The following is a 13168-nucleotide window of genomic DNA, read 5'->3' as shown; positions in this document are numbered from 1 at the left end:
GTAAAAACATTTATTTTCTTTGTCATAAAATAACACTTGATGCTACCAGTTATAAGTTTCCTTTACTTCATTTCTGCACAACGCGTGTCAGGAAATAATTCTCGCCGGCCGCTGTGGCGGATCGGTTCTAGGCACTTCAGTCTGGAACCGCGCGACCGCTGCGGTCGCAGGTTCGAATCCTGCCTAGAGCATGGATGTGTGTGATGTCCTTAGGTTAGTTAGGTTTAAGTAGTTCTAAGTTCTAGGGGACTGATGACCTCAGATGTTAAGTCCCATAGTTCTCAGAGCCATTTGAACCATTTGAAATAATTCTCATTTTCAAGTGCGTTTTTCGTGTATTATGATATTCATGCGTGATCTTCGCGATGTGTCAGCACCTCCATTATTCTGTGGTCTGTATTGTAATATACACATCCGTAGTTATGTAATTAACGATGAATCTTTCCTTACAGGTAAGCGCGAGTTTTGAAATAATGCTGACTTACGAACCTGCTATTCGTACAGTTGGCTTACGCAGAAACCCACACATTATGCAGCACTTTCACAATTGACAGTCCACGGTACACGTTGAAACCACAAAACATGTACCGTAGGTTGTCAATTGCGTCAGTAATTTATGATGTGTATGAGTTTCTGCATGTGAGGAGAACAACTAATCCCAAAAGCAGCTTCTAACCAGTTTCTTCCTCAATTTAACATTTATGTTGTCTGAGTAACACAATTTTTCATTTTGCCACAAATATTACTTTGTTTCCCTAATTCTTTGTTTTTTATGTATTCTGCTTCCACTATCCTCAGTTATCTTACTGTAAAAGCAGTAAAACGTACACCAAAACAGATCATAGCACGAGGAAATAGAAAAATTAAATTTAATTTTATCCATATTTTGCAGCATCAAACGTGACTGTACTCAATACACTCGAAGTATGAATTAAAAAACGCCTTCAGTCACAACTTTTCGTGTTTCATTCAGAACACGATGCATTTCGGACCCTGTGGGTTCATCTTCAGGTGTAATTCGTCTTAATACATGCTTTATTTATTCTCTTGAATGAGATGAAATGCATATTGCTGTCACGAAAAGGTTTGATGTTAGGTTACGAGTTTCGTAAGTCAGACATATTTTCCGCGTCTGACTTACGAATTTCGTAACCTAATATCAAACCTTTTCGTGACAGGAATATGCATTTCATCTCATTCAAGAGAACAAATAAAGCATGTATTAAGACGAATTACACCTGGATATGGACCCACAGGGTCCGATATGCATCGTGTACTGAATAAAACACGAAAAGTTGTGACTGAAAAACTAGATGTTCTGCAGTATCTCGGATATAAGCAGTTACATTTAAAATGTACGAGGTTGCATTGAGAAGTTCAGAATCAGCAGATGGAAGACAAAGAGGAAAAAAGAATAGCATTTATTTCTCCCAAAGTACCAAAATAAAAAAGTATCAATATACCGGCAAAATGATTCGCCGAGAATAACTTAAGCCTTACACAATTTCATGCCGAATAAACAACAACGCTGCAAATCTGATTCATTTCAATCAAATTATCTGTTGGCAATGCTGCTTAATACTGCTATTCTGGACTGAAGCTGAAGTTAAATATCTGAACTCCACTCATAATGTGAAGTCACTGACTCTTAAGGATGGCGGACATGATACACACTAAAAACAGCGAAGCTCCATAATTGTGAAAACCGAGGAACCAGAAGGAAACTTTTTATCGTTAATGCAGACTACATCCTTAGTGATAAAGTAACAGGCGTGTTACTTACCAAAACTGGTCACAAGCTGGGCCTTGAGAAGTGGTAGGCGTTTCATTCATTGTACTTCGAGGTCACAGAAGTTTTCAGTACAAACGTCGACTGGCTACAGTTCAGGAAGTCACAAGGCAGCAGACAGCGCACGGAAAATACCGACGTTAAGTCGTAAGGCTTGGAGATATCTCCCGATCATCTGCACTGCGGCCACTGGTACCAGCACACGCAAGTCCCTAACACAGTCCCGCGCCGACAATTGAGGTTAATACATTCAAGTCAGACCAATACATCAGCCCTCCCTCCATCCACATTTCCTCCCTTCGTGGCCCTGGCTGTTGCCTGCACGTTGTATCTCATTTCGGCCTTTACTGACTGCACGCCGCAGATTGTAGCAGTAGATTTGAGGCAGGCACTGGCAGAAGGAACCATGCAGCATACGTAAATTTCTGATTACTTTAGACTTCTATGATTGATTTCCGGGTATGTTGGCTTACGGAGCGAGATGCCAGCAATATACCATCGAATCCTATATCCTCGCCTACTTATCAGCATAATTAAATTTGTGATATCTTAGCGGATATGGAAATTCGTAATTCCATTAAGATGGCGAATGAATACAATAATCAACTCCATTTGTCCGCTGTCTGGCAAGGATATAACGGAAAAGAAAAGGTTTTTAAGGCAAACCACTTAAAACCTAAACTTGGGTGGTCGGACGGGATTCGAACCTGGGCATTCCCTTAAGGTATGTTCACGCGGGCTATAAAAATTGCATACTGCTGCCGATGTAGCCCGACAATGTTGTTTGGTAACATTGCGGTCACACGAATAGCAGCCACATGTTTGGCAACATTGCATCCACTGTTGCCCGTTAATATTTGCGGCAATACAGTTCCGGACCATGAGCGTTTAGACGAGCTACACGATGGCCGAGAAATCTACGAAAGCGAGATAGTGGAACTCACAGCGGTTCTCTTGCATTTGCATTCCCCAAGGAAAAAAATTAGAAGGAAAGAGAAATGGGCTTCGGGGATGTGTTCTTCTTTAAGTGAACCAGCTGCTTCCGAAACTTTTAACTTGTGAACTAATAACTGATATACATCTTTTCCAGGACGCTAAGGATGATTTTGACAAATCCAGAAATTGGTAACACCAACACCAATGTGAATGACTGTACACCAGATAGAAGAAGACTGGCCATCACCCTTCAGTTTTCGTCAAGTGTTGATTCCTACAGGAGTTCGAGATGCCTCTTTAAAGTGTACTTTTCATCGATATGCCTTTGGACACAAAGCGTTTGCACACTTCGGTGGAGCACTCAAGGAATTCATTAAAGTAGTTTGAAATAACAGTCAAAAGTTTATGTTACTATTTTATTGGGGTTCAAAAAATGTTCAAATGTGTGTGAAATCTTATGGGACTTAACTGCTAAGGTCATCAGTCCCTAAGCTTACACACTACTAAACCTAAATTGTGCTAAGGACGAACACACACACCCATGCCCGAGGGAGGACTCGAACCTCCGCCGGGACCAGCCGCACAGTCCATGACTGCAGCGCCTTAGATATTGGGGTTCACCAGTACAGTACAGAACTGTTAATCTAATAAATGCGATACATCTACGATCAATGGAACAAACGTGACGCAACTTCAAGAAAGTTTAGACGTTTTAAGAACCTATGCAGAATAAAATTATGGTACACTGCTGTAGATATTTTACTACGAACGTAACAGTGAGAATGTACCTCTCCAGATTTTCGTCTGAGCATGTATTATTTTCTGTGGTCCCTATCTCTGGTCGCAGGTGTGCGTACCGCATTTCCGGATTTCATGCACACGTGCGTACCACATTTACGGATTTCATGGTTGTCTCAGCTGCCCACTTCTGCAGTCCTGTAGATGACAAACAATTCGAGTGTCTCTTTGTACGTGCTCCAGCTTTCGAAATGAAGCACAATAATATTGTTTCGCGTGACTTGGTACTGCAGCGGCATGAGAAAGAGGAAGCAAGGCTGAGGGTGAGAGGGATACACATACAGACAAGGACAGACATACAAGGTGTAGAGGAGGGATCGTCAGTACTCAGGAATATGACACGAACGATCATTCAGAACAGAAAAAAGCTAGTAAACATGATCTCTAAAATGCACACCTTAAGAGGTATGAGCACTTGTTTTGGTCCATACTACCTCTTCGAAAAATATCGAAACCAAAGAGATTGCTGCAGAAGAGATACGTTTCACGGTATCGAAGATGAACAAGTGCTCTAAGCCATAAAGACATCCACTTTAGAGCCCATGTTTACTGGACTATTTTCTTGTTTGCTTCCATACTACCAACTATCAACATACGGAAAGCAAAGAGCTTGTAATAGAAAAGATCTGTTTCACATTAACGAAGACGAAGAAGTGCTCATAACTCGTAAGATCCCGTGTCTACTAGACTTTTTTGCATCGAATGATCATACCTGTCATATCCCTGAATACTGACCATTCCTCCCGGGACGCCCCCTACATGGCCTGGTCATACGAAATATTTTCCGCCATTGGTGGGCAGTATGGACAAACACTTCGTCAGTAAATCGTAATTCCCTGCAACAGGATACTCCCTCAGCAATACCGTCCGGCCATTCCGAAATAATGCCATATACTACTGCAGCAATATTGATGGCAACACTACTGCAGTCACAAGTTACCAAAAATATGTCCTGTGTGAACATACCTTTATTCACTGCACCGTATCGTTCTAAAAATGGCCGAAATAAATTTGACTGGAGAGGCGAAGTGTGGTCTGGGTGGATATGTTACATCGCATACGAGGACTGGACAGTATACACATTTCTGCCGTCATGTAAATACTCAACGTCTCTCAAGATTTCAAAGCTTCCTAAATTAAAAACATTGTCTCCTTCAAGAGCTAAAGCACGAAATGTACAAGTTGCTTCATCTGCGCCTACCATTGGGTTTTATGCAACCCGCAATGCCTTCAAATACCACGTGCAACAGTTTTACATTTTCTCGCGCTTTATGTGCAAAATATTAGTCCTACCGATGAAATGAACAGGAATTTTTGTTGGAAGCTTAATCCGCTCAAATTTTATACTGAATACGTTTCTTCTGAAGGCCATAGTTTTCTAGTTTTTCAAGAAAAACGCATCTGAAGGTCGCTTTTGTACGTTTTTCATGAATAACTCGAAAAATATGGCCTCCTGCGAAAGCGTACCCCATTACAAACTACATTAAAATTCGTACAGAAAGCTCCTGTTCGTTTTACCTGTAGACTAACAGTTTATGTATAGCGAGCGAGAGAATATGAAAATCTTGTGCAAGGTATTTGAGAGTGCTGCAGGTCGCATAAAACCCAGAGGTATGGGCAACTGAACCACTCCATATACTGGGTAAGTGATCGGTGATACCGTGCAGCGAATTAAGGTTAGTTAAACAACGCAAATCATGAAATGGAGCGGTTTTAGGTACTACGGTCCGGAACCGCGTTGCTGCTACGGTCGCAGGTTCGAATCCTGCCTCGGGCACGGATGTATGTGATGTCCTTAGGTTAGTTAGGTTTAAGTAGTTCTTAGTCTAGGGGACTGATGACCTCAGATGATAAGTCCCATAGGGCTTAGAGCCATTTGAACCATTTGATGAAATGGAGTGCTGAAACTCGTGATGTGCGGAAGACGGCGTGTTTCCTTCCACAGCGAGCAGTGTGCTCCGTGCACTGTCCAGCTGTCTCCTGGGGGTAGCGAAGCCCCGGCCAGTGCCGACGGATTAGCCGCAGCCTTAAAAGCTCGCTCTGCAGGGACCCTGCGTAGCGTAAGCGGCACTACTCTTTAGAGACAGCGTCGCTGGATATCATTCATTGATATACAAGCCTCAGCTGAAGACAGTATTTCTTCAACTCATTATGGCGCTAACTGCAACGTACTTGCGGTTCTAAATATACGTACAAAATTTTATTTTTGATCTTGGACAGTGGTGAACATTACCCAGAAACAGATTAAAATAGTTCGAACCCCTCGGTTCGAAGCCCTAGGTTCGAACCACGGGTTTCGAGACATTTTCCTTATTTATCAGGCAAATGCAGGAACTGAAATCCCTGTCACAACTTAGAGCCTACTGGCTATTATGCTAAAACAGAAAAGTTTTACAACAGCAAGCTCAGTTCTTTTGAATAGGTAGTAAAAGATTTAAAAAAATGGAGGCATTACGAATTGGGTACAACGAACGTCTTATGCAAATGATTGACTTTGTTCAGAAATATAGTTACAGATACTCAGACACACTGTAGTTGTTCTTACAATGTTGTGTAGTTTATCGACGGCTTTAGCCACAGAACGACAGATCCTGATGTGAATAGCAGCAATAAATATATAAATGAAAACAATAAGGAAACAGAAGACACTTGCTCAATATTCCGTAACTGTTTTTTTGTTTACTCACAAAACGGTTCTCGCCTTTATATTGCATCATCAAGTGACAAGTGACTGTAACAACAACATAAAACCTGACGTGCTACTTACTGAGATATTAGTGATACATGAATTCTTACACAGAAAATCGTTACATTATTGAATTCAATAATAAATTAAACTTCAATACTGCAGTCTTGTTTTGTCACATATGTATAAATAACAGTTTTATGTACGGAGAAAAAAGAAATTATGCATGTTTAAAACTGAGCATTCTAAGCCATAAGTTTATAGATTTCAAATAATTTCTAATAGTGTCATCTGCTAAATTAAGTTTCATTTACGCATATGCAAGAAATCCAGATTAAAATGACGAAGCCAATTTTTTATTCATTTTAAATGTAACGATTTCCTTGGTAATGCTTTAAAACGCAATTCTTTCCTTTGCAAGAAATCTGTCGCACGACATCTGATCGCAACATTCTGTTTTCACCTGATGAGGGTCTAAGCAGCTGAAAACTAGTTTCTGAATAAATAATTATGGTTTCACGTAATATTTGTATGTCACTTCCTTATTAAAACCATATATTATGATTAAATAACAGGTCATTCTCAGGGATGTAGAACGAATTTAGTTATACGACATGCGTCCAAACATGATCATTTGCACCTTGATCAACGTTTTACATCAGGCGCAAAAAAAATTACGGAATGTAGTTTCGAACAACGTTGATCTAGTTACAAATGATCACGTTCGGAAGCATGTCCTCTAATTAATGTCGTCCTTTATCTCTGAGGATGGTCATTTGTTCCACCAAAACCGGTAATTTTGATGTGGAAGTAAAATACAACTATTGTGCGAAATAATGTTTTTTCAGAAGTATATAAAAGCTGTAAATCATTACCTCCGTAAAACGGATAAATCGTAGTTGCGAATCATCAAACAAGTGTTTCGCTTTATAATTATTATAGTCATTCTCTGCCAAGCACCTACGAACGATTCAGATTGTATTAAACAAGAATAATTAAATCCGAGTCATTCGTACTTGGAATGGAGTTGCTTCCCTATTGGCAGTGGTACACTGCCACTTGCGCCAGATTACAGCCAAACAGATTGGTTTGCACCACCTTCAGTTTGCCTGAGCTTTCTACAGCCGCGCGGTCTAAAGCGGTTTGCCACGGTACGCGCGGCTTCCCCCGTCGGAGGTTCGAGTCCTCCCTCGGGCATGGGTGTGTGTGTTGCCGACAGATTAAGTAGTGTGTAAGCCTAGGAACTTACCACCTACCCACCTTTCTACAGTTGCTTTTATAACTATTTGTGTAGTGATGGTGACAGTACGTTCTTCAATCTCTCTTTAAAAAAATGGTTCAAATGGCTCTGAGCACTAAGGGACTTAACATCTGTGGTCATCAGTCCCCTAGAACTTAGAACTACTTAAACCTAACTAACATAAGGACATCACACACATCCATGCCCGAGGCAGGATTCGAACCTGCGACCGTAGCAGTCGCGCGGTTCCGGACTGAGCGCCTAGAACCGCTAGACCACCGCGGCCGGCCAATCTCTCTTTAAAGAAATGGAGCAAAGTGGTGGGCAGAATCGATAACTTTAAGGATTCAAATACATATCCGAGAATGTTTCGAAATAGAGCCTAACTGCTAAGAGCACCGTAAGTTTCAGCAACTCAGGGGGCTCTATCTGCAAAGTTCTGGATTCTCGGATGTTTACCTAGAGAATCTGCGTTACGCATATGAGATTTCATGCCGTCTACTGCGACTCTATATAAATTAGTTTTATGTTTACAATTTGTACAGAAACCAGATGGCAGTTATAAGAGTCGAGGGGCATGAAAGGGAAGCAGTGGTTGGGAAAGGAGTGAGAATGGGTTGTAGCCTCTCCCCGATGTTATTCAATCTGTATATTGAGCAAGCAGTAAAGGAAACAAAAGAAAAATTCGGAGTAGGTATTAAAATTCATGGAGAAGAAGTAAAAACTTTGAGGTTCGCCGATGACATTGTAATTCTGTCAGAGACAGCAAAGGACTTGGAAGAGCAGTTGAACGGAATGGACAGTGTCTTGAAAGGAGGATATACGATGAACATCAACAAAAGCAAAACGAGGATAATGGAATGTAGTCAAATTAAATCGGGTGATGCTGAGGGGATTAGATTAGGAAATGAGACACTTAAAGTAGTAAAGGAGTTTTGCTATTTAGGGAGCAAAATAACTGATGATGGTCGAAGTAGAGAGGATATAAAATGTAGACTGGCAATGGCAAGGAAATCGTTTCTGAAGAAGAGAAATTTGTTAATATCGAGTATAGATTTAAGTGTCAGGAAGTCGTTTCTGAAAGTATTTGTATGGAGTGTAGCCATGTATGGAAGTGAAACATGGACGATAACCAGTTTGGACAAGAAGAGAATAGAAGCTTTTGAAATGTGGTGCTACAGAAGAATGCTGAAGATAAGGTGGGTAGATCACGTAACTAATGAGGAGGTATTGAATAGGATTGGGGAGAAGTTTGTGGCACAACTTGACTAGAAGAAGGGATCGGTTGGTAGGACATGTCCTGAGGCATCAAGGGATCACAAATTTAGCATTGGAGGGCAGCGTGGAGGGTAAAAATCGTAGAGGGAGACCAAGAGATCAATACACTAAGCAGATTCAGAAGGATGTAGGTTGCAGTAGGTACTGGGAGATGAAGAAGCTTGCACAGGATAGAGTAGCATGGAGAGCTGCATCAAACCAGTCTCAGGACTGAAGACCACAACAACAACAATAAGTGAAGGAAAGGTACAACAGTTTCTGAAATTAGTTCTACGGATAACAATTTACTTTCGCATATAAACAACACTGTTTTGGGATTAACGTGTTTTCTATCTCAGGCAGACCTTCTCGCTCAATACCAAGGAAACTACCAGATACAAAGGAAGATTCTTTCGCTTATTGTAGTCTTACATCGCCGCTTGATAGTGAGCACGTTACTGACAGTTATTACGACGGTACGAAATGAAGATTAACTAACACAACACAACCTATTTCTAAGGGTTTGCAGTGGAGTTTGGTTTAAATTAGGTGATACGAATATTCATTCGAGGCCTTTTACGAGAGTAACGAATAATCAACAACTGTTCTCGTTGTGATATCGATAGCTACAGACAAGAGCCGATATTCAAATATCTCGTTCTCTGATGTTGTACACCACAAGCCGTCCTCACATGGGACTTGAAAGCAAACGTGGACGAGGATCTGGTGGAAAACAATGTAGCCAATAAGATGGAAGATGGCTTTCTACGCCACAAGCAGATTTTGGGAGACGCCGTATTGGATTGCATCACTTGCTGTTGTGTCCCTTGTTTGGCGGTTTTAATATTATAGCATGTATTACGAATATACGGTGCTTCAAAACACTGGCACACAGAGAATAATATGAAATGCGTAGTTTTTTGTATGATTTTTTACAAAGAATGACGGTAAACGACGGCTGGTTAAAGGCATTCAGTGTGTGAACTTGCGTGCTACGCAAGTATGTTGTTACAAGGCACTGACACAGTCAATAGTTATCAAAAATGCGCCAGTTTTGGTACAGTTAGTTATAAGTTTATGTCAAGTAATGATATCCGCGGTTAAAGGTTTTATAACATCGTAAAATAAAAGACATAGACGTAAATTACGTGTGTCGACTGCAGCGTAGTGGACAGAATCGTCGTCTGTGAAATGAGGGGTTCCAGATTCTAGTTTTGCTTTCTGCAAATACTTTTTGAAAATCCCCTTCATGTTATCTATAAGTTAATTTAAGTTTCTTGTGCACAATTCGATGTTACGCATATACGACTAGATTCAAAAGATTGCGCACAGATGGAAGGGACTGATAGTGGAGTCGAAACACAACAACTCTGCAGTAGGAATTTGTAGTCTTCGAAGTAGACCTGATCCGATCATAGCTTTGGAAGGTCAGGAACAAAAAGGACAATCAGTGCCTACGCGCCCGAATATAGTAAAGATATAAGGGCGACGAGAACATTCAATATAGGTATAACACCTTTGTAAAGAATTCTGGCGCCATCTACCAAGCACACAAGGCACGAACCTGATCAGACGCAGGAAGTATCCTGGTGAGAAGTATTTCTTCTTCGGGAACTGTGTCACGTACATGACGCTCGAATGACGTACACAGAAACTGTACCTCACTTTTGTGGAACGTACTGCGCATATTGTCCTTCTTGTTGCTAACATTCGAAAGCTTTCACCGGCTCAGTTTTACTTCCAAGACTGTAAGTTCCTATTCTAAAATAGTTGTTATTGGACTGCATTATCAGCTCATTAAACTTGTGCACAATGTTTTCAATCACCCAACATAAAAGAGCTCTGTTTTAAGAAATGAATTTGTTCTCTTTTGCAAACGTGGTAGGCAAGATGAACCACAAATTGCAAGACGGTTGTCTCCATCACCGGTTGATTTCCTCGTAGTGCTTCCTTCGCTCATCTGCGACGATCGCTACAGATATAACGGAGCTATTTTACGCCCGTCCCGTTTCATAATCAAGGTGTGTGGTTTGCGCAACAGGTACAGGGGATGAGCAAAATTTTGGAAACACCACAAACACAGCACATTACCGTGTCTAATGCCGTCTAGGAAAACCATAGGCATTCAAAACAGCTTACAGTTGTGTCGGAATGAATAAATACAGATTGTGTATAGCTTTCAAGTGAAACTTACATCAATCTTCTTGGAATATACTCGCGAGTTTAGGTAACGATGATACAGGTGGATAGCGAACAAGTACCGTTACCTCCAAAATACGAGGGCCGTTCAGAAAGTAACCTCCGGTTGATTTAAAAAAATACACCAAGTTAAATAAAAATATTTTAATATATACACCTTACAACTACATCTTTGCACTATTTTTCTACATAGTCTCCATAGCGATTGAGGCACTTATCGTATCTTTTCACAAGCTTTGAAATTCCTTCTGCATAAAAATCACCCGCTTGTGCCTGGAGCCAGCCTGTGACCGCATCTTTGAGCACTTCGTCGTCATCAAACCGCTGTGACCCGAGCCATTTCTTCAAATGCATGAAGAGGTGATAATCACTTGGCGCCAGATCTGGGCTGTAAGGTGGATGGTTGATAACGTCCCACTTGAAGGACTCAAGAAGGGCCGTTGTTCTGCGAGCAGAGTGAGGACGGGCGTTATCGTGCAAAAAAACGATACCGGAAGTCAGCATACCACGGCGTTTGTTCTGTATAGCCCGTCGTAACTTTTTTATTGTTTCACAGTACACGTCTTGATTAATGGTCGTACCACGCTCCATGAATTCAACCAACAACACCCCTTTTGCATCCCAAAACACCGTTGCCATCAGTTTTCTGGCAGAAAAATCTTGCGAGGCTTTTCTTGGTTTGGTAGGCGAATTTGAATGTGCCCACATCTTTGATTTTTCTTTTGTCTCAGGGTTCACGTACTTAATCCAGGTTTCGTCACCGGTCACGATTCTGTTTAACAATGGTTCTCCTTCCTCCTCATAACGTGACAGAAAGTCTAATGCAGAGGCCATTCTTTGAGTTTTGTGGTGGTCGGTAAGAATTTTGGGCACCCATCGTGCACAGTACTTACGGTAACCCAATCTTGCTGTCACTATCTCGTACAAGAGAGTCTTAGAAATCTGTGGAAAACCAGTAGGCAACTCCGACATTGAGAAACGTCGATTTTCACGAACTTTTGCATCAACTGTCTGAACGAGTTCGTCAGTCACCAATGATGGTCTACCACTCCTCTCTTCATCATGAACGTTTTCTCGTCCACTTTTAAATAAACGTACCCATTCACGGACAACTCCTTCACTCATACCTCTTGGTCCATACACGGCACAAAGCTCACGATGAATAGCTGCTGCAGAATATCCTTTGGCTGTAAAAAACCTTATGACAGCACGCACTTCACATTTGGCGGGGTTTTCTATTGCAGCACACATTTCAAACTGCCACAAAAACTAAACTAGCGCAGGTACGACGTTCACTCGACCACGGCTTGATGCCGACTGACCTGTTGAGTGCATGAACGCACAGATGGCGTCGCTACTCCCCCCACAACCCGCACTGTGACCAATCGGAGGTTACTTTCTGAACCGCCCTCGTATATCACAAAGGCTCAGTGATTGTGAGATCTGGTGACTGGTGGTCAGGGGAGTTGCGACTATTCATCCTCGTGCTCACAAAGCCAGTCCTGGGCGATGCGAGCTGTGTGAACAGGGCGCATCCCACGTGAGGACGACTGAAGACTGAAGACTGTGTTTGACGGTTGGTGAATACGTGGACCGCGCCGCAGAGGAATACCGTGTAGCGCTGGCCGGCACTCACCTGGCGTTGTTGAGGTTGTCGTCGGCGGCGTCGCTAAGCGCGGTGACGGGCCCGGTGCTGACGTCGACGCCCATGGAGCCGATGTCGAGGGCGGCGTAGGCGCGCCGGCCCGGCCCCGAAGCGGGGGCGGTGGGCGCCGCCTGCTGCTGCTGCTGCGGCTGCTTGCCGACGCCGACGCCGCCCCCGCCGGCGCGCGCCGCCGACAGGTTGCACACGGCGTCCAGCTCGCTGAACAGCTCCTCGTACAGCTGCTCCGTGTTGGAGTTGAGCGCATCGTCCAGCCGCGCCGGGTCCAGGTGGTAGTTGGGGTTCCGGTAGCTCAGCAGCCCGTTCTCTGCAAAACACCGCGTCACACACCACGTCAACACCTCTCCTCTCAACACCTCTTTAGCGATTCATTCGTATTTTACACAAACAAGCCTACGGGGTAGCTACGAGGGTCACTCCAAAAGAAATGCACACTGTTTTTCTAAAAATACAGTTTTCATTCTGCATGTGTGAAAATTTTACAATGTGTAGACACATCCTTCCGCTTGTTTTCAAACTTAGTTCAAGCTGTTCCCGTGAGTGGCGCCGTCACACCATGTCTTCAAGTTGGCTGCTACACTCGACGTTCGTCAGAAGCAA

The 13168-nt window shown here is 42.5% G+C and overlaps 2 protein-coding genes across 2 annotated transcripts in view; both read right to left on the bottom strand.

Annotated features, from left to right (window-relative positions):
- Positions 1-13168, bottom strand: part of LOC126199461 (protein Fe65 homolog) — a 316456-nt gene that overhangs the window by 262584 nt on the left and 40704 nt on the right. The window contains exons 3-4 of the mRNA XM_049936381.1: positions 12742-12875; positions 12542-12699 (exon numbers count right to left, since the gene is read on the bottom strand). Coding sequence (XP_049792338.1) covers positions 12542-12699; positions 12742-12875 — 292 coding nt within the window. The remainder of the gene's footprint in view (positions 1-12541; positions 12700-12741; positions 12876-13168) is intronic.
- The window catches only part of LOC126199459 (uncharacterized), a 1573541-nt gene continuing 1573124 nt past the window's right edge, over positions 12752-13168 (bottom strand). Inside the window, exon 9 of the mRNA XM_049936380.1 lies at positions 12752-12875. The gene's annotated coding sequence lies outside the window, so the exon portion shown is untranslated. The remainder of the gene's footprint in view (positions 12876-13168) is intronic.

Source organism: Schistocerca nitens, chromosome 8 (assembly GCF_023898315.1).
Source record: "Schistocerca nitens isolate TAMUIC-IGC-003100 chromosome 8, iqSchNite1.1, whole genome shotgun sequence".
NCBI classification, from domain to species: Eukaryota; Metazoa; Arthropoda; class Insecta; order Orthoptera; family Acrididae; genus Schistocerca; species Schistocerca nitens.
Note: the sequence above shows the minus strand (reverse complement) of the source record. Positions and strands in the feature narration are given on the sequence as shown.